Source organism: Doryrhamphus excisus, linkage group LG14 (genome assembly GCF_037039965.1).
Source record: "Doryrhamphus excisus strain RoL-2023G ecotype Guam linkage group LG14, RoL_Dexc_Guam_v1.1, whole genome shotgun sequence".
NCBI classification, from domain to species: Eukaryota; Metazoa; Chordata; class Actinopteri; order Syngnathiformes; family Syngnathidae; genus Doryrhamphus; species Doryrhamphus excisus.
In genome coordinates, this window is record NC_136370.1 from 10,910,992 (window position 1) to 10,935,242 (window position 24,251).

The 24,251-nt window shown below is 40.1% G+C and overlaps 1 protein-coding gene across 1 annotated transcript; it reads right to left on the reverse strand.

Annotated features, from left to right (window-relative positions):
* Window positions 1-115: 115 nt before the first annotated feature.
* On the reverse strand, window positions 116-15,578 carry LOC131140410 (uncharacterized). The gene is made up of 5 exons (XM_058090810.2): window positions 15,007-15,578; window positions 8,131-8,212; window positions 7,450-7,964; window positions 4,344-4,397; window positions 116-1,238 (listed from the first exon to the last, which is right to left on the reverse strand). The coding sequence occupies exons 1-5, from the start codon at window positions 15,073-15,075 to the stop codon at window positions 1,134-1,136; spliced, it is 825 nt and encodes a 274-aa protein (XP_057946793.1). The 5' UTR covers window positions 15,076-15,578; the 3' UTR covers window positions 116-1,133.
* Between the last annotated feature and the right edge of the window lie 8,673 nt (window positions 15,579-24,251).

Here is a 24,251-nt window from a genome sequence, read left to right on the forward strand (position 1 = left end):
GCATCCTCTAAATTGGATATTGAATACTGCCATAAACAATGTCCAATCCATTTGTCATCAATATTTCCAGCAATGTTAATATATATTCCCAAATTAAATAACAATCACTCTTGAACAAGAGGCCACAGGGCATTTATTAATCCATTTTGTGCAACAAGGGACGAAAACCTGTCACAATGTTACATTCACTTCATCAAAATCGTAGTACAGTGGTGACATTGGTTTTCAAATCAAACGATCAGCTCAAGCCACTGAGAACAACCTCAGATTCCATTCGACACAAGAGGAATGTTATTTAAAAGGCATCTCTAGAAAACACTGGGCTGTTTTACATTTACCAGTGGTCCTTCTCTACCTAAAAAGTAATGAGGTACAATATTGAAATGTAAAATGGCACACTACAAGTAGGCTATGCATAACACAGCACCAATTACACTTGCCAAATGTGCAGCAAACTACTCATTCTTCCTTCCTCCCAAATACCTCTCTTTCTGCAGTACAGTGGAATTCATGCAAGGAAGAGGTTACAAGTACTTGACTTTGATGGGAACTGACAGTGACATATTCATTGAGAAACACATCAAAGGTCAACTAGGTATAACTACAGTCATACATGTTATAGCTCACCATGACCTGCATATTCAAAGAATAACACATTCAAATAAGCTGTTTTTCCAGATGATGTTACCATCTAAACATTAAGATATCGGTGACTTGGTTTACCATGTTTAGAAGAGGAATTTACCAGGAACCTTACATGATGTCCAGTAAATCACATTAAAAGAAGAAACCTTGGAACTATTTGATTGTCTGCCATGCAACATTCCCCTTGAAAGTGATCCGATCCAAAGCTAAATTCAGGTGTTTCTGTTTTATCCCTTCACGCCCCGTGTGTTCCATAAGCCATGTTCCTTTCTTTACCAATAACAGATCATAGTCAGGTATTTGTAGGCTATACAAACCTGAAATATCCTTAGGCCATACTATTCTCCAAGAATAATAATCAAAGTGACATCGTTACAGGGTGGGAATACCTGAGTGTGCAATAGTTGGATCAGTCGGTTTCAAAACAGTCTTTCTTTTGGAGAGAAAAGGGAGAGCTTGAACTAGTGTAGCAGTGTGACATTTCTTCATCAGCAGGGAGGATCCTCAGACAGGGGCACTGTGCTCAAAGATCGGAAGGCGAAGATGGAGGGATCGTAAGTGTACCTGGGTGGAGGACGACTGCCGGTTAAAGTCTGAGGAAAGAAAGATGAGAAGCAAGTGGTAGTTAGGAGCTGTGAGAATCAATAGTTTGATTTCAGTGACATTGGTCAACACTAGTCATTACATACCTCCACTACATCACATCTTTTGATGTGTCCTGCCTTGACTGATGCTATATGTTATACTATGTTCCAATGTTTATCCATCCATGCCTGGCTTAGTGAGACATTTTCAGTTACTGTACAGTATGTCCGTGCTCCACAAATCATTCTCCTTCTGTCAAACCAAAAGCTTCAGGGCAAGTTTCATACAAATGTATCTAAGGTTTGCTATGAACTGTTTCCACTGCACAATGTGCTGGTGTTAATTCATCTTGGTGCAGCTCTGCAATATTACAATATTGTTTGGCTTTTGTAAGTTACATCTGCGAGTCAGGTGCCTTATCCAATGAAAGATCCAATAAAAGTTCGTCCAAACTAATGTCAAGATCACAAGTGTTGCAGGAAGACACCTTACTCTCAGTGCTTTACAGTCTAAGCAAATGGCATATTTATAACTGGGTGCCAATATCCCTGATGTTCACATCTGTCGTAGTGATTAGAGCTGTGTCGTGCACAGTAATGTGCAGTGGAACAAGGGTACTTAAAAATAGAGGCAAAAGCCACCATTAGCAGAAGTACTAAGTATCCCAAAGAAAAGTAGACTTTCACTATGCAGGTTCACCGACATAAATGACACAGACTGATAGCAGGAAATGCTCTTTGTGGCTCTGTGAACCCCAGTCTAAAATTAGCCCTGGTCATTTTCCTACTGACAGGAAATGACATTGCTGAATTTGGCAGCACTTTCTCCAGAGCCAGCAGAAGGGCTAGGTTGTATGAGGTGGACTGAGAAAAATGAAGACCTCAAGTGTATTCCAAAACATTTCCCATTAGACAGACGGCCTAAATGTTTTTCTATTGCAATATATGACATGATGCATCAATGCAACGGGTTGGTACAGAGGTACCACCTGTGTGAGTGGTAGATTGACTGTGAAGAAAGTGTATGCAAATTGGACTGATTAAACAGTTCACACGAGGCTAAAAGTGTTGCTGTGACTTCATCCATCATCTTTAGGGATTCAACACTACCTGAGCCACCGACATGGCAACAACTCCACTGAAATATCCCTTCAGAACACATACAGTATATGTATTCACAACTTCTTTGTGATATTTCCCACATCAAACTTCATCCAACACAACATTTTTCTCTGTGCCTGCTACAGGACGCTATCACTCTGAGCTCCTGCAACCTGAGAAACTCACCTCCACTGGGACAGGGAGGCCTCAGCACACACAGTAGCCACAGTAGTTTCCCTCATGTTTTTCCATGTTACAGTGCATACTGCTCTCTCGCCACATGTTTCAAAATACACATAACCGTGGTTAACCTTCTCATATCCGGGAAATCTCCCATGCTTGAAGCCGGGGGCTCCATCCAGATCCAGTGTCTCTTCTGGATGAGGGCCAGAAAAGGGAAGTAATACAGGAAGAGAAGTGCAACAGTCCAAGCGGTTGAAAGAGTTAACACATGCCTGAAAATGGCTCATCCATCTGTGTGTTCTCCCTTCAAGAAAATACATGAATGTGTGCCCTCAGAGGTCACTGATGGAGAAAACAAGACTTCCAACTACACTGGTGAAAACAGAGAACAGCAAGCGATATTGTTTTGTATTAAGATAGACGGTGAACTACAATGGTAAATGTATTTACTTCATTATTATTACATTTGTTAGTTGCTTATACAGTATAAACAGGTCTTTTTCAGTAGCTCACATTTGCAAGTGGTGTTCTTTACCGACTTCACACATTTCGTATCTGGTGTAATGTGTTTGGCCTTTGTCATTTAGATGATGACCTTTTGTGGTCTATATGTCACACTTGTATATGACCCCCTTACTTCACGCTGTGCTTTTCACTCAAATCACAAAGTGTCGGTAAATGCCGATGGGATAGCGCGTTGGGGCGCTATGTGATGCGTTGACAACATTGTGTGATTATTAGGGTGTTGAATGAGAATACAGTATATGTGTGTAAATGTGTTTGTAGAGCGCTTCCTAAGTTCCTACCCAGCAGCATCTTCGTTTTCCTTTTCTCTTAAGATTCTTTTTTTTTTGCCTCAGCATTAGACATTTCAGCAGCCCTTGCCAAACTATAAATGGAATATGACTTCATCCCCTTGTAATACACCACAGGGGGCGTGAAAAACCCTCTTCTTTTTTCTCCTCAGCTGTATATCTCATCACCACTCTCCTTTTCTCCCTCTAGATGATGTTTTTTATACAGATTTGTCCAGACCGTGCATACTTCACGCTCCCGTATGTGGGACTAGAGATGCTGTAGTCTTTGCATGCGTGTGTGTACATAAACAAGTGTGTGATGAGGTTCCACTGACACTATCCCACACAAGGTGATAATGACGTCATTCCTCTCACCACACTGTGCATCCTTCTGGAGTGGCCCTTTCTGCGCCAAGTACCAGACGAACTTCCCTTATCCACTACAATCTAAAGCTACCAAAGCCCAAACGGTTACGTCGCTTACTGCAGTGGGTGGATGATTCATAGCAGAGGTTCTGGTTGGAAGAATAATTCTCTGGAAGCTGACTATTTTGGTAAACTAGTTTTGTAAACACAAATGCATTTCACAAAGTAGATGCAACACTAAAGACAGAAGAAGACGATTAAGACGATTATGACAGAGGTATCAAACAAAGCCAAAACAAAACATGAAAATGTCACATTGTTGTTTGCATGAGGAATCTATCACTTCTATCAAATCTGCAGATACGGCTGCTGCTAGCAGGGCATGAGAACAAACACTCCTGCCAGATGCTGTCCCAGTATGTAGTTGGACTGACATCAAGGTGCTGGCGAAAAGACAGAATGGATTGTTCATGGGGGCCATGCAATGTTGCAACCTTATCACTGTAGTAATGGACACCCTAATCTGGACCATACGGTTGAGCAGAAATAAAATGTACTTTTGTGCATGGATTACAATGAATAAAAATAACCTATCTTCATGGCTGCCATCATATGTGCCTACTGCATAGCATAACAAGGCAACAAAAGGATGAAGTGTTAAACTTACCCGAATCTTTATGGTCCGTGTTTTCCCTCCACAGTTCTTTTTCAGAAGCATTTTCTGTGAGGAAAATGAATACTAAGTGAGAAACACAAAAGAAACGTGTCATTCTATGTCCAGTATGTAAAACTAGCCTAACATAGTGAAAGGACCCGCCGTATTATGGTTCAGCAGCTTACAAAGTTGGACTAAACCCTAATAGGCAGCTGTAGGAGGCTTGTGACGTTATGATTGTATCTTTTACAAAACCAGGTACTTTCAAAACGTGCATCGATGCGTTAAAAAGGTTTCTATCACAGGAGAAACATCTGCCGCGTCTAAAAATGAACACCGGCAGCCAATTAATACTGATTCAGTAGGGTCGAGGAAGTGAGGCAAATCCAGCTGACTCACAAAACTAAACAGTCAGTCAATGAAGCTTATGCAATATCCTGTCTCGCACTCTCCTCCATACCCACACAACGCCACTATTCTCAAAAAACAGCAGGGAAGGAGAGACCACACAATTATCAAATTGTCTCCAGTCCAGGAGGTGGCTTCTAAGGGGAAGGGGCACAGGAAAGAATGGAAATACAAGACTCCTGCTGTTATGTGGGACAGAGCTAGTTTGCCCGCACGCTCACCTACCGACAAACCTTATCTTTGCTAACATTGTCTTGTATACATACAAACTGCCCACATATGTTGTATAGACAAAGAAAAAAGAGCATGTATAACAGCTTAAATAATATTGTTTTAATTTTGATTCAGAGTCCATGAAGATACTTGTTGCTCCTTGTTGATGTTCATGATAGGAATAACATGTTCCTTATTATAGGTGTAGTTCAAAAACCTATTTTTAAATGAAAACCTCTCTGACAGGATCAATCAATTCTGTTGTGTTATTTGTTGAAGCTGTGACTTTTTAAAAATATTTTCCTTTTATATTTTCCTTGAATGACATTACATAGTACGCCAAGATGTCCATGCTGTACATCCATGATGATAAAACTAGTAAAATAATCTGCCAAAAATACTTGCTCTTCCATGAAAATCTGCCACATTTGTGCTTTTGGACAGGGATTACCGAGCAGGGATTATCAGACTCAAACAAGAAAAAGAACTGTTGGCATTTTAACCCAGAGGTAAGGAACCTATGGCTCGGGAGTCTGATGTGGCTCTTTTGATGACTGCATCTCTCAGACATGTCTTAACACAATCAAATGTAGTATGTAAGTTCTTTTGCTTTGACATTTTTAAGTAAAACAAACAAACAATCCGACCGTGTTCAAAGAGAAGAAGCTTTTCTGCCTTGGCCATAAAGAGATAATGAAACTGTGACTACCTGACAATCAATAAAAGAAAATCCACATGGTTTTAAAGCTCAGTTGATCAGCCTATTTCACTTAGTCTCTATAAGTTGTGCATGACCCAATCCAAAGTTCTGACCATCAAATAACTTTTGCCAAAGAACCCCTGTTTTGCACTTAAATGTTGAAGGAAAATGGTAAGTAAGTCTCGCTGGAAGTCGTCCAGTTTAAGGGTTAATGGGAGACTGGGGATCTGTCTGTGAGCTACCTCTGTAGGCCCCCTATTGTATTCCCTGCAGCACCTCCCATTCCACTTGACTGAGTGTGCACACACACTTGCAGACAGACACAGAGCCAAACAACAAACTCATAGACATGAGGATGCACACATGGAGACACAAAGAGACAGGCAGGATGATAGATGCATAACCCAGCATGACACACACACTTCCTTTTTTCCCCCTTTCGCCTCACTCCTCGCACCCTCATCTACTCTTGCTCTCTAAAATCCTCATGGACATATGGACCCCTAAAACCCGCAGCTTCTCCCTTTGCAAACACACATATACCCCCCCGCCCCCCTTACGTTTATATCACGGGCCAAAATTTGACTGGATTGTTATTAGTAAACCAGCTTCAGCATGACTCATTAGTGAATGCTGTTTTTCTGTTGTGTATTTAATCCTATCCTTCTGCCTCCACCCCTTCATCGTTTCCCTTGCTTGCCAGCCTTTGTGAGAAACGAGGACGGACATCTGCCGTCCCTGTCTGCCTCTCCTTCATCCCTCTCCAGCCAGACCACCATGGTGGAAGGCGTCCGGCTATGGAAAGGGAGGACTTTGTTTGCTTGTGTGAGTGTGCACATTTGTGTCACCATGTGTGTGCAGAGAGTAGCTGGGTTGACTGGAGGGAAATCTTTGTGTCGAATATTTGCCTTGTTCAAGTACTGGTATACTTTTCCTTGCTTAACCTCATGATATCCAGTTACTATACAAAATACTGACACAATAGGATGGAATATTAGCACTCTTTAAATACACAACCACTATGGACATGAAATTGATCTGTCAGGTAGTCCTAAAACAGAAGAGCACAAACCAAAACTAGGTCCTGTGCTCTGTAGTCTGCTGTGGGGGTTATTATGGGTGTGTACATGCAAACACAACACACAAATTAATGCATTTGACTGAATGAACTCATAGAGGGAGCCTCCAAGACCAGTCCAAGTCATCTTAAGATCTGTCCTCTGAGTGTAGTGACAAATATATATTTCTTTAAATTCCCTACCAAACAATCCTGTCGATTTTGGAAAGTACCCCTTAAACTCAACTTGTATGTGGATAGTACGGACCCAGATAGTACGCCTGCCCAAAGTTTGCCAATGGGCACTCAAACTATTCAGACAAGGCTTAGGGAGAACCTCCTGGACCCTCCTGTCCAGGAGTGGACAGACTGTATCCTATCTAACTCTATTTTGTCAAACCTAAGAGCATTGCAAACATCCATTAAATTGAAAGTGTGATTGAAAGAGTATTTTGGGTGTGTCATTTAGGACATGGGAGTCATGTAGTAATCGTTCCCAAAATATTATTTTTTTCTTCTAAAGTCAAGACCATGAACAGAATTGCAAAGATAGCACTTATCAAAGCTAACTCCACCAAGCTGCAAGGTTCAGTTCATTTGGGTAAACGTTTCCAGATGTCATCCCAGTTAACCTATGAATGCTTGTCCCTCATCACTCAGACAAAAATGACCAAAGGCTGAATAAATAAAATATAATATTGTAGTTTTGTCATTCAACGAAAATGAGAAAGACGACAAACCTGTTGCATCTTCTCTAAATCAAGACTTGGCCTCCCCAATTCCCCACTATAGCTGTGCCGGTATCTTCTGTAAGGTGCTGACTGGTCAAAGTGGGTCAGGATGATTGGTCGAGTGACTGGCTGGACCACCTGGAGCTGAAAGCGCATGGGGGGTGGCTTGAGGCTACATGGAGGGCTGGAGCTGAAGAGCACAGGGCTGGAGGAGGCGGCCAGACAAGCACCAGACTCGACCAGCGGCTTGGTAGCAGCAGTGGGCGACCCACAACCACAGAGATCCCGCACCTCCTCGTCACTGGATGCGCTGCTGTGGTGATCGCCATGGCGCTGAGGAAGTGAAGACACCCACTTCCTGTTGTCCCCATAACTAATTCGCTCCAGTTCTTCTTCTGACGAGTGGCGATCCAGATTGGCATCAAGAAGGAGGCGGAGGCGTCGTAAACGAGCTGGAGAGACGGGACCCTGGTTGTGCTGCTGGCTGGTAGCCAAGGGGGTTAGGGCACAATTTCTCCGTCTCTCTGTTGGACAAGTACATGTTTAATAAGAATAAAAATACTTTTTCACATACATTCTTATTGATGCATACTGATTTTACTTGCAACAATCTAGAGCATACAGTAACCCATAATCTAAACTGCATGTGGTGAACCAAGATCATTTTGTTAGTCAAGGCGACATACGAACCTCTATCAATTTGTGCAAGCTCCTGGTTCTCTCCTTCTGAATCATCACTCTCCCCACCCTCACCACCGCCATGGTAGGAAAACTGGGGACAGAAAAAGGTTTGAGCCTGTGTTGTATAAATATGCAAGATAGTAAAACTTTAGAGTTAAATATTACATTGGTATGGTAGGCATTCAAGTCTTTTCATTGATAATGAACTCCCCAAAATACCTTCTTTTGTCCCACCAGATGTTAATCAATCAAAAAGGCCCACTTCCACCATTGAAGCTCAGAAACCCAAATCTTTGTTCACAAGGTTATCATATGAATACACATTCAACCACTGCAATTTCAGTGCAAGTTTTGGAGAATCTTCACCATTTCTGACAAACAAACAAGTTCTCAAACCTGTATGTCAAAAGCCTAATCACTCAAATACAGCTCTGCTTCACACTTTCACAGCTTCACTTTCTTGTTTACATAGACGGAGATGCCACCGTGTGTTATAAGGTCTCTCATTTAACCACAAAAATCACCTCTAATGACCACACTCCGAAGTTGCCCAATGTTTAGGGGTATGTGTTGAAACATAAACGAATGTCAAGCACTTTTCAACCACAAAACATACACTGCAACTCGGGGACAACAGACAATAAGGGAGGCTGTTTCTCAGCCCACAGTCTGTGCAAATACCATTCTTAACATTTTTGTTGTAAAATCCCACCTTCATCACTTTTGAAGGTGTTTGTTTCACAAACTATACATGCATTTGCATACATTCGAAAACAACAACAAACCACAAAATGCCTGAGATTTAATTTGCCCTTGTGTAATATTAGAGGAATTATTTTCAATGCCAGCACATGACATTGCACATGACTACACATGCTGTAGTCAACTGTCGCACTTTGAACACCACTGGTTTATGTACTGCATCTGGAATGTGATGTGTTACCAAACAACAAAAGAGTGTCTTCAGTTTCTAGCTTCTAAATACTATATTGTTAGTCATGACACCCACTAGTTTAAAGGCTGGGCTGCACGCATCCACACCTCGCCCTTCAGGACAGTGCTAATGTACACACCCTTGGCTTGTGGAGATGCCTGCATGTCTGGATCTCTGCTCCCACGGCAAATGTTATCAATAGTAAATTAAAAAAAAGATTACCTTTAATATTTATGACAGCGAAAATGAATGAATCATGTTTTAAAGATACAATTCCATACAGTTAAACTGGTTCAAAACATACAGTTGTGTGAAAAAGTTTCAAATCATGAAACAAAAAAGTAAATATTAGTCAATGTCAACTCTTTCACACAGGGCCAGACAGGTTTGGATTTTTATTCTCACTTAATAATAAAAACATGTTTTTGTGTTCAGTTAATATTTGCATTTGTTTGATGATCTGGAACATTAAATGTGACAAACATGCAAAACAAAAAATCTCAAATGTGGCAAACTCTTTGTCACACCACTGAACAAGGTCATTTATTTTTTAGTTTAGTCGAGACAAGTATGTTCACCCGCAGCCAATCCCAGCAGACAAGGATGTCTGCAGCATTCGCAACAATGCAGATACCCTGTAGACTCAAAGTTAAGTAATGCGCTCACAATCGGTAATTACCACTTTGAGGCCTTGCTTAGCAGCTGCCATCTGCACTTGTGTGTGTATGCTTACACACGTACATGCTCACCAGCATACAACGCACCCTTCTACACTCTAACACACACACACACACCCCTTTCCTTTCAGAATCACTCAATAAAAGAGAAAAAGGGAGAATAGGGTGTCATCAAAGCCCAATTTAGTGTGAAGTCTACAGTACAATTTCACAAGGTTGTGGAATGAAACTCAGAATAATAGTCCTGTCAGGCTTTATTGCATTTCTTTTGTCAACAATTACACTGAGAACAAATCTATGTTCCAAAATGTACAGGAGGAGGGCTGTGATGAATGAGTTTTCTGGTAGGCTACTGTTGCTCGTTGCTAGCCATATTAAAAGCACTATTTGGCACTGTTTAACTTATAGTATTACACACACTGTTCTCTTTATTTAATCAAAAGTTTAAAACAAATACTTAGTGTGCTATCATTCAGTGCACTAAATATCGCATGTTACGATAATAACACCTGCAGCTTATATGCAATACAAATCTTTTTTTCTCTTTAAATTCACTGGGTGCGACTTATGGTCTGGAAATATTTTTTTATTATTTTCAAGTCATCAGACAAAAGTCAAGTGGTGATTGTTGATATGTCAAACCAAGTCATCAAAATCGTGATTTGATGTCGTGTGACTCGAGTCCACGCCCCTTGTACCAACCAAGCTGCTCACTTTGTAGATGTATTTAGTTGTACAATGTACACTGTACAGTCAGAAAAGAAAATGTTGTTTCCATGTCAGAAGATATGCAATATTTATAGTCTCCGACACTGACCAAAAGATGTATCATGCCAGGAAAATGAACTACTCCCTGGTGTCGGACATAAAACAGATTGCTACCTTGTGTGACTTTGTTGCTTCACTGACTCACAACTGTTTCATTTTAGTGACACAATGAACATGAAAAGCAAACCAATTGAATAAATAAAATACCTATATTGTAAAGCTAAGTATTACATTTCAAATATATACAGTAATAAAACTATTGTGGTGTGATTTTTCCAATTTCAAACTAAGCATGTTTTTTTCATCCATGTTCAAGTTTTGTATTATTCAGTGTCTTGCTCAGTGATAACAGAGCTGAGCCATACGCACTGATGAGACTATGAATATGGCATAAAACTGCTTTTGTGTATACATGGTGCAACAGAGGAGTTGTGTATCGAGAAGAGTTGAATGAAATCCTTGTCAGTCCCCTGCATCGCTGAGCAGCTTGCTAAGCTGGATCAATGGCAATGTCACAGTGTACACACACACGCACACACACACACACACACACACACACATCAGCTTTGCTCTGCCACACTGACATGAACACTGTCACCCTCCATTCCCCCTCTCATGAAAGTGCACTAACCCAGAGTCAGAGATGGGTGATTGTCTTTCTCTCACACTATTATGAGTCTTACCCATAGGGTATAGTACAATTAGTCATGATTAGTGTAAGCTCCTGGGAATAGTACTGTAACACGGCCTAAGTGACCTTGAGTCCTTGCATTGCAGTAGTCAAAACCACAATCACTGTAGTTAACTTTCACTTTAAAATATCATCCAAGTAACTTGTAATGTTATCAATATAAGAGTACAAACCCAACAGAAGCGGGTCACATTGCTTTGCATCTCACTTTCAAAGATGGTACTCCCTTGTTTTATTTTCTTTAAATGGATTCACTTAATGTTGGAACTACAATCAGTCGCTACACAATACATCAACCATGTTGTTATCCCACAAATGAACTTACAAGGCTGTGATTTGACTGACCATATGTATAGCCGCACATGGAATGCAAGTTCCCATTTTCTCCCCATGAACCTGAAAATAACCAATCGTAGGAAACTACTGTAAAAAGTGTTTACTGTACTACGGTAAGGTGAAGTATTTCCTAGCTGATTTGTGTCTAAGTACTGCTAACATATAAAAAAAAAACCTCCCCTGGTTTAAACTGGGTATGTGATGTTGTGAGGCATAGATTTGTGTGTTTCAAAGAAAGTTGGACAAAATCTGCTCCTTGCATTATGGGTAATCCACCATTTCCGGGGCTTGACCCACACTGAGGACTAAAAGTCAACCTCATAGACACAAAATTTTATCCTGCTCAATCTCCCAATCCTTCAAAACAGATCAGTGTTTGAGATTTAGTGGGGATAAATGACAGGAATGTACTATAATAACACTCATTTTACAAGTATATAGGTTGTGTTACAATTTGTGTTTGATTAACATAGACTGAGCCTGGCCTGCACATCTACATATACATACTTTATAGTAAGAGTCCTATTCCCACTGAGCCTTTTAGCTGCAGTGCATATTTGTACAGCAACTCAAAAGAGATGCTCGTGTGTCTTATTTTGAGGCAGTAGCTTGAATGTGGCATGTGGAACATAACTGTTTTCTGAGAACCAACATCTTTACAAATATAGGATATGGTTATATTTACATGAAAACAACCGAGTAGAGAAAAGTTTTTCCTTATGTTTCGGTCGCACACAACAGTCAATGCTTCCCAATTCCAACATACTAACAAAACAAAGTCAAATATAAGTTTATGATTGTACTGTACATATGTGCCCAATTTTTAAACTTGTCAGTATACAGTCATCCGTCTCCACTTCATGGTTCAAATTTCATGGCTTCATTGTATTTTATTAATAAATCATGCTGCTTCATGGTCATAAATTGGCCATTAAACTGGCCATTCACACCAGACTCACATTCATACCTACGGACAATTTGAGTCGCCAATTAACCAAACATGTTTTGGGAATGTGGTTGGAAACCGGAGTACCCGAAGAAAACCCACGCACATGTAGAACATGCAAACTTCACAGAGAGAACCCGAGTCTCCTAGATGTGTGGACTGGGTGCTAACCACTCGTACACCGTGCAGCCCCTAATAAAATCCAAATAATAAAATCCCTAGTATCAAACCCTAATAAAAACGAGCTCTTGTTGTAGCCAACCTAAAACTCAACAAGCCCAGACGCAACTTTCTGTCAGTTCCCGTGGGAACATATTTATAGCAACACACACTGTCACACAGTTGCGTACACACTCGCATACCCCTGCTAGATTTCATTCACACTCTGTAAGAAGAGATTCAACCAACTTTCGCCGACATTTATCGCCATTTATCGCCATTTCCGTCCCAACCTAAACAGGTTGCTCAGCGTTTAGAATGATTTAGTGCCATGACTGAGCGGTCTGCCGAGTAAATACATCCACACACAAACTTTCCTTCTCCTCACAATGACAACATTTGATTTATTTTATCTATTAACTGCAGCCTGCAGTCATTATCTCCACTTGTTTATGTTTATCATCAAATATATTAAGTGTTAAGTATAAGTCATTTTCTTATCATTGGCAGAATCTAGGGCTGCACAGCAGCCCAGTGGTTAGCATGCAGGCCTCACAGCTAGGAGACCCGAGTTCAATTCCACCCTCAGCCATACCCCGCCTCTCACCCAAAGTGGGATAGGCAATGAAAAAATCTATACCAGTATATAAAAAAATGTCCAAACCTGTTTACAAATAAGGGCTCCTACTTCAGAAAAATTCATCCATCACGGCGATCAATTAACCGTGATAAGTGAGGGATTGCTCTATATGTAGTAGGTAACTTTTTGGTAAATGAGTCACAAGGAATCAATGCACATCAAAGCACAAATGCTACTACGGCATCGCCATTTATATTTTGGCTACGACTATTCATACATGGCCAGACTGACACAGTCACGAGGTAATGTTCATAAACGTATTGTTTGAGACCCATTTTCCAATATAAAACACTGTTGTATAATCTGACTGTATACTCTAATTTCAGTTAAAACAGTCTTGTGTGAACAGGCCCTACAAACACTGGTGTAGTCTTGTTGCTTTCTGCAGCTACTAACCAAAACGCAGTGACTGATTCTTAATGTTAAACTTGGTTCATGCTTCTGCTTAGTCTAGCAAAGCTTTCAAATGCTCTATGCCAGGGGGTTGAAAGCGCGCCATGCAGTTCTCCACTGAAACGCCAGGGCTGGTGTTTTCCAGGTGAGTCACACTTGTCAACTATTTAGCTTTTGCTGCAATGGTTTGCTTTATTTTGAGGAGATGGAAGTGTTTGGAGACGGAGGGTTGAGCCGGTGTCAAAAGCACAGTCAGGACTATGCAGAAGGAAAAACCCACCTTTAGCCAGAACACAGACATGTGTCTAGATGTTACAAATTACCTATTACCCCGTGGCTCATTGCTTACAGGTTTTGTATACAAAAAAATTAACTTAGTGATGTAAGTTAACCACAAAGAAGCTCAGGTGAATGAACAACTAACATAACCAAACCTCACAATCCAAATTGTTTTTTGGTTGAGGAGGCAGTAACTTTCTCATAAATTGGTTACTTTCTACAACCTCCCCTTTTTAATGGCCTTGCCAGAAAAAAAGGATTTATTAGAAAACGTGTAATGTGCACAAAGATGGTGAAATTACTCTGGGGGGATTGAGGGAGGGAGTTGAGTGAGTGCAGACACACGAATGGTCGGGAAGAATGCTTATGTCCAAGCGGAGCAACAAACACAAACATAACTTGACAATGGGGATGGCACACTTTGCGCTGGATCCTCAGCCAGGCCTTTGAACGGGAGCCCTTTGGAACAAAATGGCTGCCATGCGACTGTATAGTTGGTCGACTCACAATAGTGTTGTGAATGGGCCAAGTTAGTGACCCATGGAGGACACAATCCACCCTTCTACTCACCAAAAAGAGGCATTATGCAGCATGCTACAATAGAAAAGGACTTCCATGGGTTGTGTTGCGTAAAATTGCAAGGTGAAGTCTGTAGATGTCGGGACAATTATAGCTCACAGTAATAATGTTGTAGTGAAACACACGCCAACACCTTTCTAGTTGCAATTACATGTCCTGCAAGCACTCAGATACTATAAATTCATTTAGATTTGAAACCTCGGCTTATTTCATACATATTATACTATTATACAAACGTTAGCACCTAACTATGGGCTGACTATCAGTCCCACACCTGCACAGCAATTGATTTCCTTTCTAAAAGGCTAAACAATGGTTCAATGACATTGCGTGTTTACTGATGTACTTGTATTGCAAAGTGGACCCATGGTTTGCTCTAGTACACATCTGGCAAAGATCCTTGAATAGCAGAAAACACAAAACATTTTCAACACAGCTGCTTTCAGGATTGTACAATGAAAATGATAACTTGTGCAAACTTACCTTTAGTTGAAAAGGGTGTATCTCATTGAGTGAGTGTCTTCTTAGCTTCTTGGTCAGGGTCTTTAGCATGTTGACTTGACTAGCTTATGGCTTATCCCCTTACAAATACGCTTTAATTGCTGGCTCTGTTATGGCGTTTACAGCTAACATGAACGACTTTGCTCGTTTACAATAAGGCACACTGGACTTTTTTTTTTTAAATTGACAGCCACAAAAACAACGTCGTCAGCTGCTCGAGAATCTCGACTGCGAGTAAGAGAACGCCGCAAAGAAAATTACAAGCCAAAAATGGTTAAACTGCGTAGTCGTGGCTCCTATTCAACGGATGTGCGTAGTAAACTTGTTATTATCGAGTACATTTAAGTCAGCGTTGTTATTGGAGTGTTTATCTTCTCGTCGGGCGGCACTGAGAGATGACTTACTCACCGTGGCCCCGACTAAACTCCAGAACTTATTTGGAATGGTTTCGGGTGGGGGGGAAAAATCTAAACAATATCAACTTGTTCGCATACACACACGCACACACTCACACATACGCACACAACCAAATGCGAACCAGCTGCACCAGCCTTCAGAGTGCAACCCAGGCTAGAGCGTCTCTCTTCCTGATTGGCTCTTCTATTGCGTTACGTCATCTTCCACCGTCAAGGAGGAGGCGCGTTAGAGTCATGTTATCTCGTCTGTTTACTTCCCTTTCTCAGAGAACAATATTGTTTATTATAATACAGTGTACACTAAATTAAATATTTTTAATCAGGGGTTCACACACTTTTTCCACTAAGGGGTGCATACTGAAAAAAGGGTTCTACATTTTTATTTTTTAATGGCTTAAAGGATGAATACAAACCTTTGTGTTATTGGAAATTAGTGTCAGCATTTCAGCCTTTTCTCTTTCAATTGTGCCATTACATTGTATATCTTATGAAGGTCACTGTAACTTCACCTATTTCAGTGTTGTTACAAGGCTATAAAGGTTACTTATAAAAGCAAATACTGAATTGGAACAAGTATTTCAATGTCAAGTTTGTTATGTGGTTAATGTACTCTGTATACCAGGGCATACTTTCAATTAAACTATACAAATACTGCTACATAAAATGGAAACGTTAATGTATCTTAGACTGTTTAACATGTTAAAAGGTGGAATGATGGCCATCGGTCAATCTGACATGCATGTTGGTATTTGACAAATAAATACAATAAACCACCATCCATGGTTTAAGTACTTAAGGTAATCATTCTGTATACACTCCTACCCCTGCAGGATGTAAGGCTGAAAGTCCACTAGTAGTGTTTCCAAATCACACTTGTGCAAGTGGGGCCACTGTCGGATAGTATATCAAATATCTTATTTCTTCACAATCACAAAATAAATGGCAGAACAGCCACAAAGAGACAAGGATAAGAACAAGAGTGTGCCAAGTAGAATTTAAACTATGTTTGCAAATGATACATAGAAATCATAAATGTATTCATTTCCTCTTTTATGTATCTATTCCAACTGGAATGGACATGAACATATTCTTATATACTTAGCCGTTCATGCACTTTAAGGTTTACAGTCTACTGAATAGTGAACAGCTTACTATGCATTTAAATGATTGTGGCTTAGTTGAGAGTGACAGACTTTCCCACTTAACACCTCCGGTCACTGACCTGGTAAACTTTCCAAGGAATCTGTGATTTGAGTCCAGTGTGTAGCTAATAGCAAATCCAATTACTGCTGAATATAGCCTGTCAATGTGGTGTAAGGCTGCCAAACTTAACTTCCCCTATCTTATTTGAGTCTTAATTAGTCATAAAATATACATTTGAACGGGAAATGTGTTTGTTTCTTTGCTTGTCAAGTCAATAATAGGATAGGCTGCTCATTTCCAGGGTTGATGTGGACACTTTTGGCCACATGAGGGCAACATTTCTGTTCCATTTGAAGAAAGGAATGATTGGATTACTTTAGTGTTTCCCAACATTACAATAGTAATAGTAGTTATTTTCCCCCAAAATACTTGAATTGGTAACGCCATAACTGGTAATTAGTTACCAGGGAAAGTAGTTACTTTAGTAGTTACTTTAGTAGTTACTAAGTGTCACCCAGATCATTAATATAGATATCAGTGCATAACAGCGCACCTTTTTTTGCTCAGCCATGGCATGTCGGCTCAGCAGCCATTCACCATGTTGTGTGGAAGGTAATGCGATCTAATTACTGATGCATAGTATGTCTAGAATACTACATGTCTTTATTTTTTTTTTTTACCAATAGGCCATGTAGTCACCACAAAACAGCAATAATTTTCTTGAAAAAGAGGCAACATAGTGGGAGCGACACACAGACTGTAAATGTAGACTGTATTGTTGTATTTATATTAAATTCAAAAATCAAAATTTTGAGTGGTTAGTGCATGGGCCTCACAACTGGGAGACCGAGTTCAATTCCACCCTCAGCCATCTTTGTGTGGAGTTTGCATGTTCTCCCAGTGTATGCGTGGGTTTTCTCCAGGAACTCTGGTGTTCCCCCAAATTCCAAAAACATGCTAGGTTAATTGGCGACTCCAAATTGTCCATAGGTATGAATGTGAATGGTTGTGCCCTGTGATTGGCTGGCGACCAGTCCAGGGTGTACCCCGCCTCTCACCCAAACACAGCTGGGATAGGCTCCAGCACCCCCACAACCCTTGTGAGGATAAGCGGTAGAAAATGAATGAATGAATGAATAAAATATAACTATCAGTATCAACAATACGAGTGGTAATGTACAGATGTACAGTATTGCCCGCCTCTAATGACCAGTGGTCTTGACTGCTCTCTATTGGCGGAACCTTAACATTGCAGAGATCTTGTGGCGTTGGTGTTGAACTGGTTATACATGTTTCCGTTTGTGGCAGATAATTAAGGTGTGAGGTGTGTTTGTTCAGTATTGCGTACACTTGTGCCTCTTCTTTGCAATACAAGAGGCATTTTCTATTACTAAACATCCGGCCTCCATCATTTTTTGGGTCTCTGACCCTGAAAATAATTACTTAGTCTCATTGACAGCCTCAAATATACATCTTCAGAATAAAGTAGGTTATACACTACCAGTCAAAAGTTTGGAGACACTTTCCCATAGACAGGCATGGGATGTCTAAAAAATGTAACCAGTGTAGTTAAAAATAGGAATGCTAGTGAAAAAATCTATAATTATAGCACACAATCTGAGTTGTTGTAGTAAAAAAAGCTGTACCACTCAAAATAGATTCAATGAGTCCAGGCAGTACTGTTACCAAATATGGAGTATTTTTACACAGGAAACCATGTGTGATTCCACCCAGGTGATTGTACAATCGGAGAGAATGAGGGGGCAACTGATTTTATCTGATGATGTCAACAGTTTTCCTCATTTGTTGTTTAACAGATGATAAATAACAAGCCAAATTATTACGCATCATTATGGCCATTTTTAGCGATGTATGTATACTGCAAGCTTTGGCCCACTTGGCCTTGGAAGTCCTTGTCTTTCTCATTCTCAGTGCCCGTGTCGCCCACACTCTTCCCTGGATGGCGGCACTTCTCCTCTTGCTTCCACTCCCCTCCACTCTTCCATCACCCACTGACCCACTGGCGGGAAGTGTGGGGGCCATCTGTGGTGGAGAGGCTACTTTTAGTCTCCAAGGCTTCAATTTTCTGTTCACTGTTTGAAAGAATGATACTGACTTATACAATCCATCTCATTCTGGAGTCCCCAATCAAAAAATGTCTTTCCAAATTTGACATGAGGAGTTTCACCCAAATGCAATATATTTGAATGTTCTCGCTGCAAAGAATCTACTAGTCCCGACAACAAGTTAATCTTTCAGTGAAAATTGTAGTTCTCACACTCAATCTATGGACTGTTGATTTTCATTGAGTTTGAATTTGGCAAACCAGAATTTTACCAACACATCTTTTTTGTGTAGTCAGTCCATCTGTGGCTTATTTTATTAGCTATTGTTATGCTTTCTCCACAACAAAATGCAGTATTGTCGTCTGCAAATTATACTAGCTTTAGGTCTTTTGTGACTCTACAATTTTAGTCTCAGTATTGACCCCTGGGGTACGCCTCACAAGCTTTTTAACCAGTTCAAAACTACTCCATACCTTCCTATTTTTTTATTAAGCTTTTTAAAAATCCATTATTACTGCAGCTGTTTATTATCGTCTGCAAATAATACTAGCTTTAGGTCTTTTGTGACTCTACAGATGTAATTAATTTTGAACAATTGTGGTCCCAGGATTAACCCGTGGGGTACGCCTCACTATATTTTTACCTTGTTCAGAATTACTTCATACCTTTGTAGTTTTTAAAAATTAAGATATTGTGATTAATTTTATCAAAAGCTTTTGTGAAATCCATAAATATTGCAGCTGTGCACTTTCTGCGATCTATTATTGCATTGGTAATTTCCTCTGTTATTCAGTGCCGTGAATGTTGAAATGTTAGCTCCGTATCCGTATTGGTTGTCCACGGGCAGATAATTCTTATTTATATATTTTTCCAACCTGTTGATGAATAGCTTGTCAATGATTTTGAAAAATTGTGGCAATAAGGAAACTAGTTGGTAGTTTATGAATTGATGGTTGTTGCAATTTTTGAAAAATCTTACAACTTTTACAACAAATACACCAGTCTGAAATGATAAATTACTGATGTCAACAGTTCTGTAATCTCATTAATGACCCTGTTTTAAATAGTTTCCATTAAAATTCCATTACAATCAGTTGGTGTTTTTGCTTTACATTTATGACATCAATAGTAATCAGTATACCATTCCTGATAACATGTTTTAGGATGCCAGTCAGTTCAATTGAGTTTTGAATTGAAATGCAGCACTGATTTGAGATCCTATTTTACACGTTTTACTGTAGAAAAATGCAAGACAGAGTGTTGATGGCAAAATAGAACAACAGAGGGCAGCAGTGTGTTGTGGGAATGTTTTGACTCAACCAGTGGTTTCACCATAGGCTTCCTTCCCCAATCTATTGGCCAGGACACAGGAGATGGAGCTAATTTAATGAAAGCAATAGGAAGCATGGCAAGCTGTAGTGAACCACGTCATTGGCTCAATATGGAAAGGCTGCACTTAGTTGAGGGACAAAGCCTGACCAGCTTTTCCAAGATGAATGGCGGCAGGGGGGCCACGGGGTGCTACTTCCTCTTTTTCCTCTCCTGGCACTGGCATAATTGCTGAGGTTGCCTAGCGACCGGAAGCATAGAAACAGAAGGTGTCACTTGTTACCTCAGAGCTGGATTTAGCCAAATTGCAAAATAGCCACCGATGGACGGGGAGGGGGTTACACTGAGGCTCCATGTTGTTACTTTATATTAATATTGATCGCAAAGCTTCCTATGAATCTTGTCACAAAAAGGAACAGGAGTATTTTTTTTCCCAGTGCAATACAATACCACACAGTTTCTGTTGTGATTAGCTGGCTTACCGAGGTCAATAGCAAGGCACACTATAGGTGGGAGTGAGATGTTTTTGTCCCATATGCACAGTAGGAGGAGATCACTTCTGTTGCTGTACATATAATATTTATAGGCACACAAATATAAGAAAGGGCAGTTAATTCTCAGTTCAGCTAATTACTGACAACTCATAGAACTGTCATGTGACTTTCATCACCAGAGCCAACGCTCCCCAATGTTCATCAGTGATTTTCATACACTTCACTATCATAGTTTTTCAAAACATATTACTAAATCATGCTGTTTTGTGGTTGAATAAGACTGATTATTAATTAATTCTATAATTTTTTTGCGAAAATAAAGCATTTTTAAGCATAAAAATGTCTAAATGAACTGAAATTCAAACATAAAGGCATTAAGAAGATGTATTCAAATTGTGATATACGTATAGTATTCTACACTGGTCACTAGGTGTCAGTAGGTGCTCTAGACTTCGACTTTTAATGTAGGTTTGAATGATTTCACAGCACGCATAATAATATTCTTAATAATAATAATTCGAACAACGTGGAATATTGTTGCAGCCATAATCCAGCTAAAACCGAAACTTTGAACACAGACGTCACTTCCTGTCCACATGACCGGACTACAATCATCCCAAAACACACAACAGCGTTTTCTCAGGTATCTACTATATTGGGTTATATGAGTGTAAATTTGACTATAACTATTTAATGTGTAGAGAGGACTAATAATGTTAAAAAACGATTAATAAGGTCATAAACAGGTTTTCTATGCTTTAACAATGAAAATGTTCATTCATTCATTCATTCATTCATTTTCTACCGCTTTTTCCTCACAAGGGTCACGGTTGTGCTGAAGCCTATCCCAGCTGTCTTCGGGCGAGAGGCGGGATACACCCTGGACTGGTCGCCAGCCAATCACAGGGCACATATAGACAAACAACCATTCACACTCACATTCATACCTATGGACAATTTGGAGACACCAATTAACCTAGCATGTTTTTGGAATGTGGGAGGAAACCGGAGTACCCGGAGAAAACCCACACATGCACGGGGAGAACATGCAAACTCCACACAGAGATCGCCGAGGGTGGAATTGAACCCTGGTCTCCTGGCTGTGAGGTCTGCGCGCTAACCACTCGACCGCCATGCCACCCACAATGAAAATATTTTATTTATAAATAAGGACTCCTACTTCCTGGTAATTCAGTTACGACGGTCAGGCCTGGAACCCATTAATTGTGATAAATAAGAGATTTCTGTATACAGTATAGTGCCCCCTGCCTCTCATGCCGGCTCTACACCTATCCCAGTTGATTACGAGCAAAAATGCGGACTACATCTTTGGCTAGTCACCAATCACAAGGCACACAAACCACTACAAATCTATGGACAATTTAGATTAAAAAAAAATAACCCCATGGAAAACATGCAAACTCCACAGAGATGTTTCAACAGAGATTCCATCTCCTGACCGTAAAGCTAACATGATAACCAAGAGGCCACTATGCATCGCGTTCATCAAGGTCTCTCGGACTTAGGCCAGCCTGCACTTGAAAAGACCGAGAACATTGCAGAGAACGCTTTAACTCCAGTAGACTTTCTTGAGTTTTGTTTCACACCTCAGATAGCCATTTAATTATGTTGTAGGCCTTTTTGGCCCTTCTAATTACAGATACGTATATATGGCTGTATTTCATTTCATATACTGTAGCTTTCCCGTAGGTGTGCTTGGACAAAAATCAGTTTCCATGAGCAATGCATGGATTTATTCTACGTCTTTTTCCAAGTTCTCTTTAAGTATTATGGTTTCTTTTCTATTTCAACTTTTGAGTTCAGTTTTCTAATTTTCACTTGCTGTAATTAATTCACAATAGTCCCTATACAGTTGACCAAACTACCCCCGGGAACTCGTTCTCCGTTGTCTTGTCTGCTTATTTAGAATAAGGTGAACAAGCCCTGAAAATGAATCCTCCATTTTACCGGTCCACATATCTTCAGCAGTTTGACATGAAAATTAAGGATTTCTTTTCCATTCAGAAACCGCTCCATAGTTATCAACTGTTCCATGGTTATCAACTTGATCATCAACTTGAGTATCTTCTCTGCACTGTGGTTATCAACTGGTTATCAACAAGAACCTACAACAGGCTGAGAAGATCATAGAGGACACTTTATCCTGAGTTTTAGTTCACACTTCAACTATTTTCAGGTTAGGTTGATCATCTTTGAATTAAAGAGGAACAAATGTACCCAATATTTACTTTGTAGAACCAGAACCAATCCCTATAGTATTTAATCATAAAACTTTAACATGTCCTTTATATGATTTACAACATGTAACCATCTAGCATTGTGATGTAAGGAACATAAAAATTATCCATAATTGAAATAATCATGTTATTTCTGACGCTCAAGATGATGCAGCCAATGGGGATTCTTTTAAGGCGTCATCATCCTGCTTCCGTTCTTCTTTCACTATGCCCTCATATGGCACTTTTCTCACTGCCGCTTATGTTTCCTTTCCTTTCCTTTCTCATCTATACCCCTGCTATCCTATAATCTCACTCACTTGTCTCTCCTCATTCCACCCCAGTCCACTCCACTCCACTCTTGTTCAAATGTCTCCCCATAGATGCATCCATCCCCTCCTGCTTTTCCTCCTCTTTCCTCCTTGGTCCTCCATCTCTGCCTCCATTTCTGGTGCATGCACAGCGGATGGCAGCAGCCCACTCAGTCCTCTCAGGAAGCAGAAGGTTTATCCACTCCCACTCAGGGTTTGCGTCATGGAACACAGAGAAATAGAGACAGATGGGAGGAGGACACATTAGCTGCCTGTTTTGTAACATTGCCGTGGTCAGCATGGACAACTGTGCATCGTAGCTGGTCATTGTATAGTCATCATACCAGGTGACTAGGAGTAGCTAAGATACCTAAATACAGCTGACGTGTTAATGTGAGCCTATACGTATATGGCTACTATATAACAAATGTTATACAAAAGAACTAACAGACTTTTTAATTTCATCATTTCTGATGTACTGTTGATTGTGTTCAACGGTTTCAAGCCCAACGGGGTCCACTTCACAGACCTGTTGCCTCTACAGAAATTCAGTGTGAGCGCGTCACCATGAAAGCTCTGGTGTAACCGTAGCAACGTGATGCACATCACTGCATGACATCATGCATGACACATTTGCTCACATTTACGCATGTAAGAAGGACAATTCACACTTGACGGCTATTACTGGTTTTATGAATGTAAATGAGGATTACATAACATCCTGGTCACATGATTTGTAAATGCATATTTTATAAATGACACAGAAGATGCAGACAATGCAGTCAAATATGTGTTTGAATGCAAATGATGGATTTACATACACAAAAAGGAGAATGAGATTAAATCTCATTGCGAACTGAACATGAACTGTCAAATCTCAGTCACACACTGTAGACTTAGAATGGGTGATTTCGAATCTATGTTTTGTAATTATAATTCATGTGCAGTGATCGTGACTTGATCTGACAAAACCTAAATAAGTTTGATCAAATGTAGAATTACTGTCACGTGTGTTTATGTTCCCTTTTTAATTTAGTTTGTCCTTGGATGCTCTTATTTTTGTATTCACTTCCTGTCTTGCCTTTTTTTCCATTTTCCTATCTCCCACACCTGTTTCTAATTTCACTCCCTTCTATTTAGTTCAGGTGTGTGCTCCTTCCTTTATTGGTTCATTGTCATTTGTTTGCTTTATTTGGTCAATTGCCATTTTTTTTCTGCTTATCTGCAATCA

Excerpts from the sequence above, each read along its gene's own strand:
- LOC131140410 (XM_058090810.2), bottom strand. The coding sequence starts at position 15,075 with ATGCTAAAGACCCTGACCAAGAAGCTAAGAAGACACTCACTCAATGAG. Across the intron at positions 7,965-8,130 it reads GCTTGCACAAATTGATAGAG|AGAGACGGAGAAATTGTGCC; the intron begins GTTCGTATGTCG and ends CTTGTCCAACAG. Across the intron at positions 4,398-7,449 it reads ATTTAGAGAAGATGCAACAG|AAAATGCTTCTGAAAAAGAA; the intron begins GTTTGTCGTCTT and ends TTTTCCTCACAG.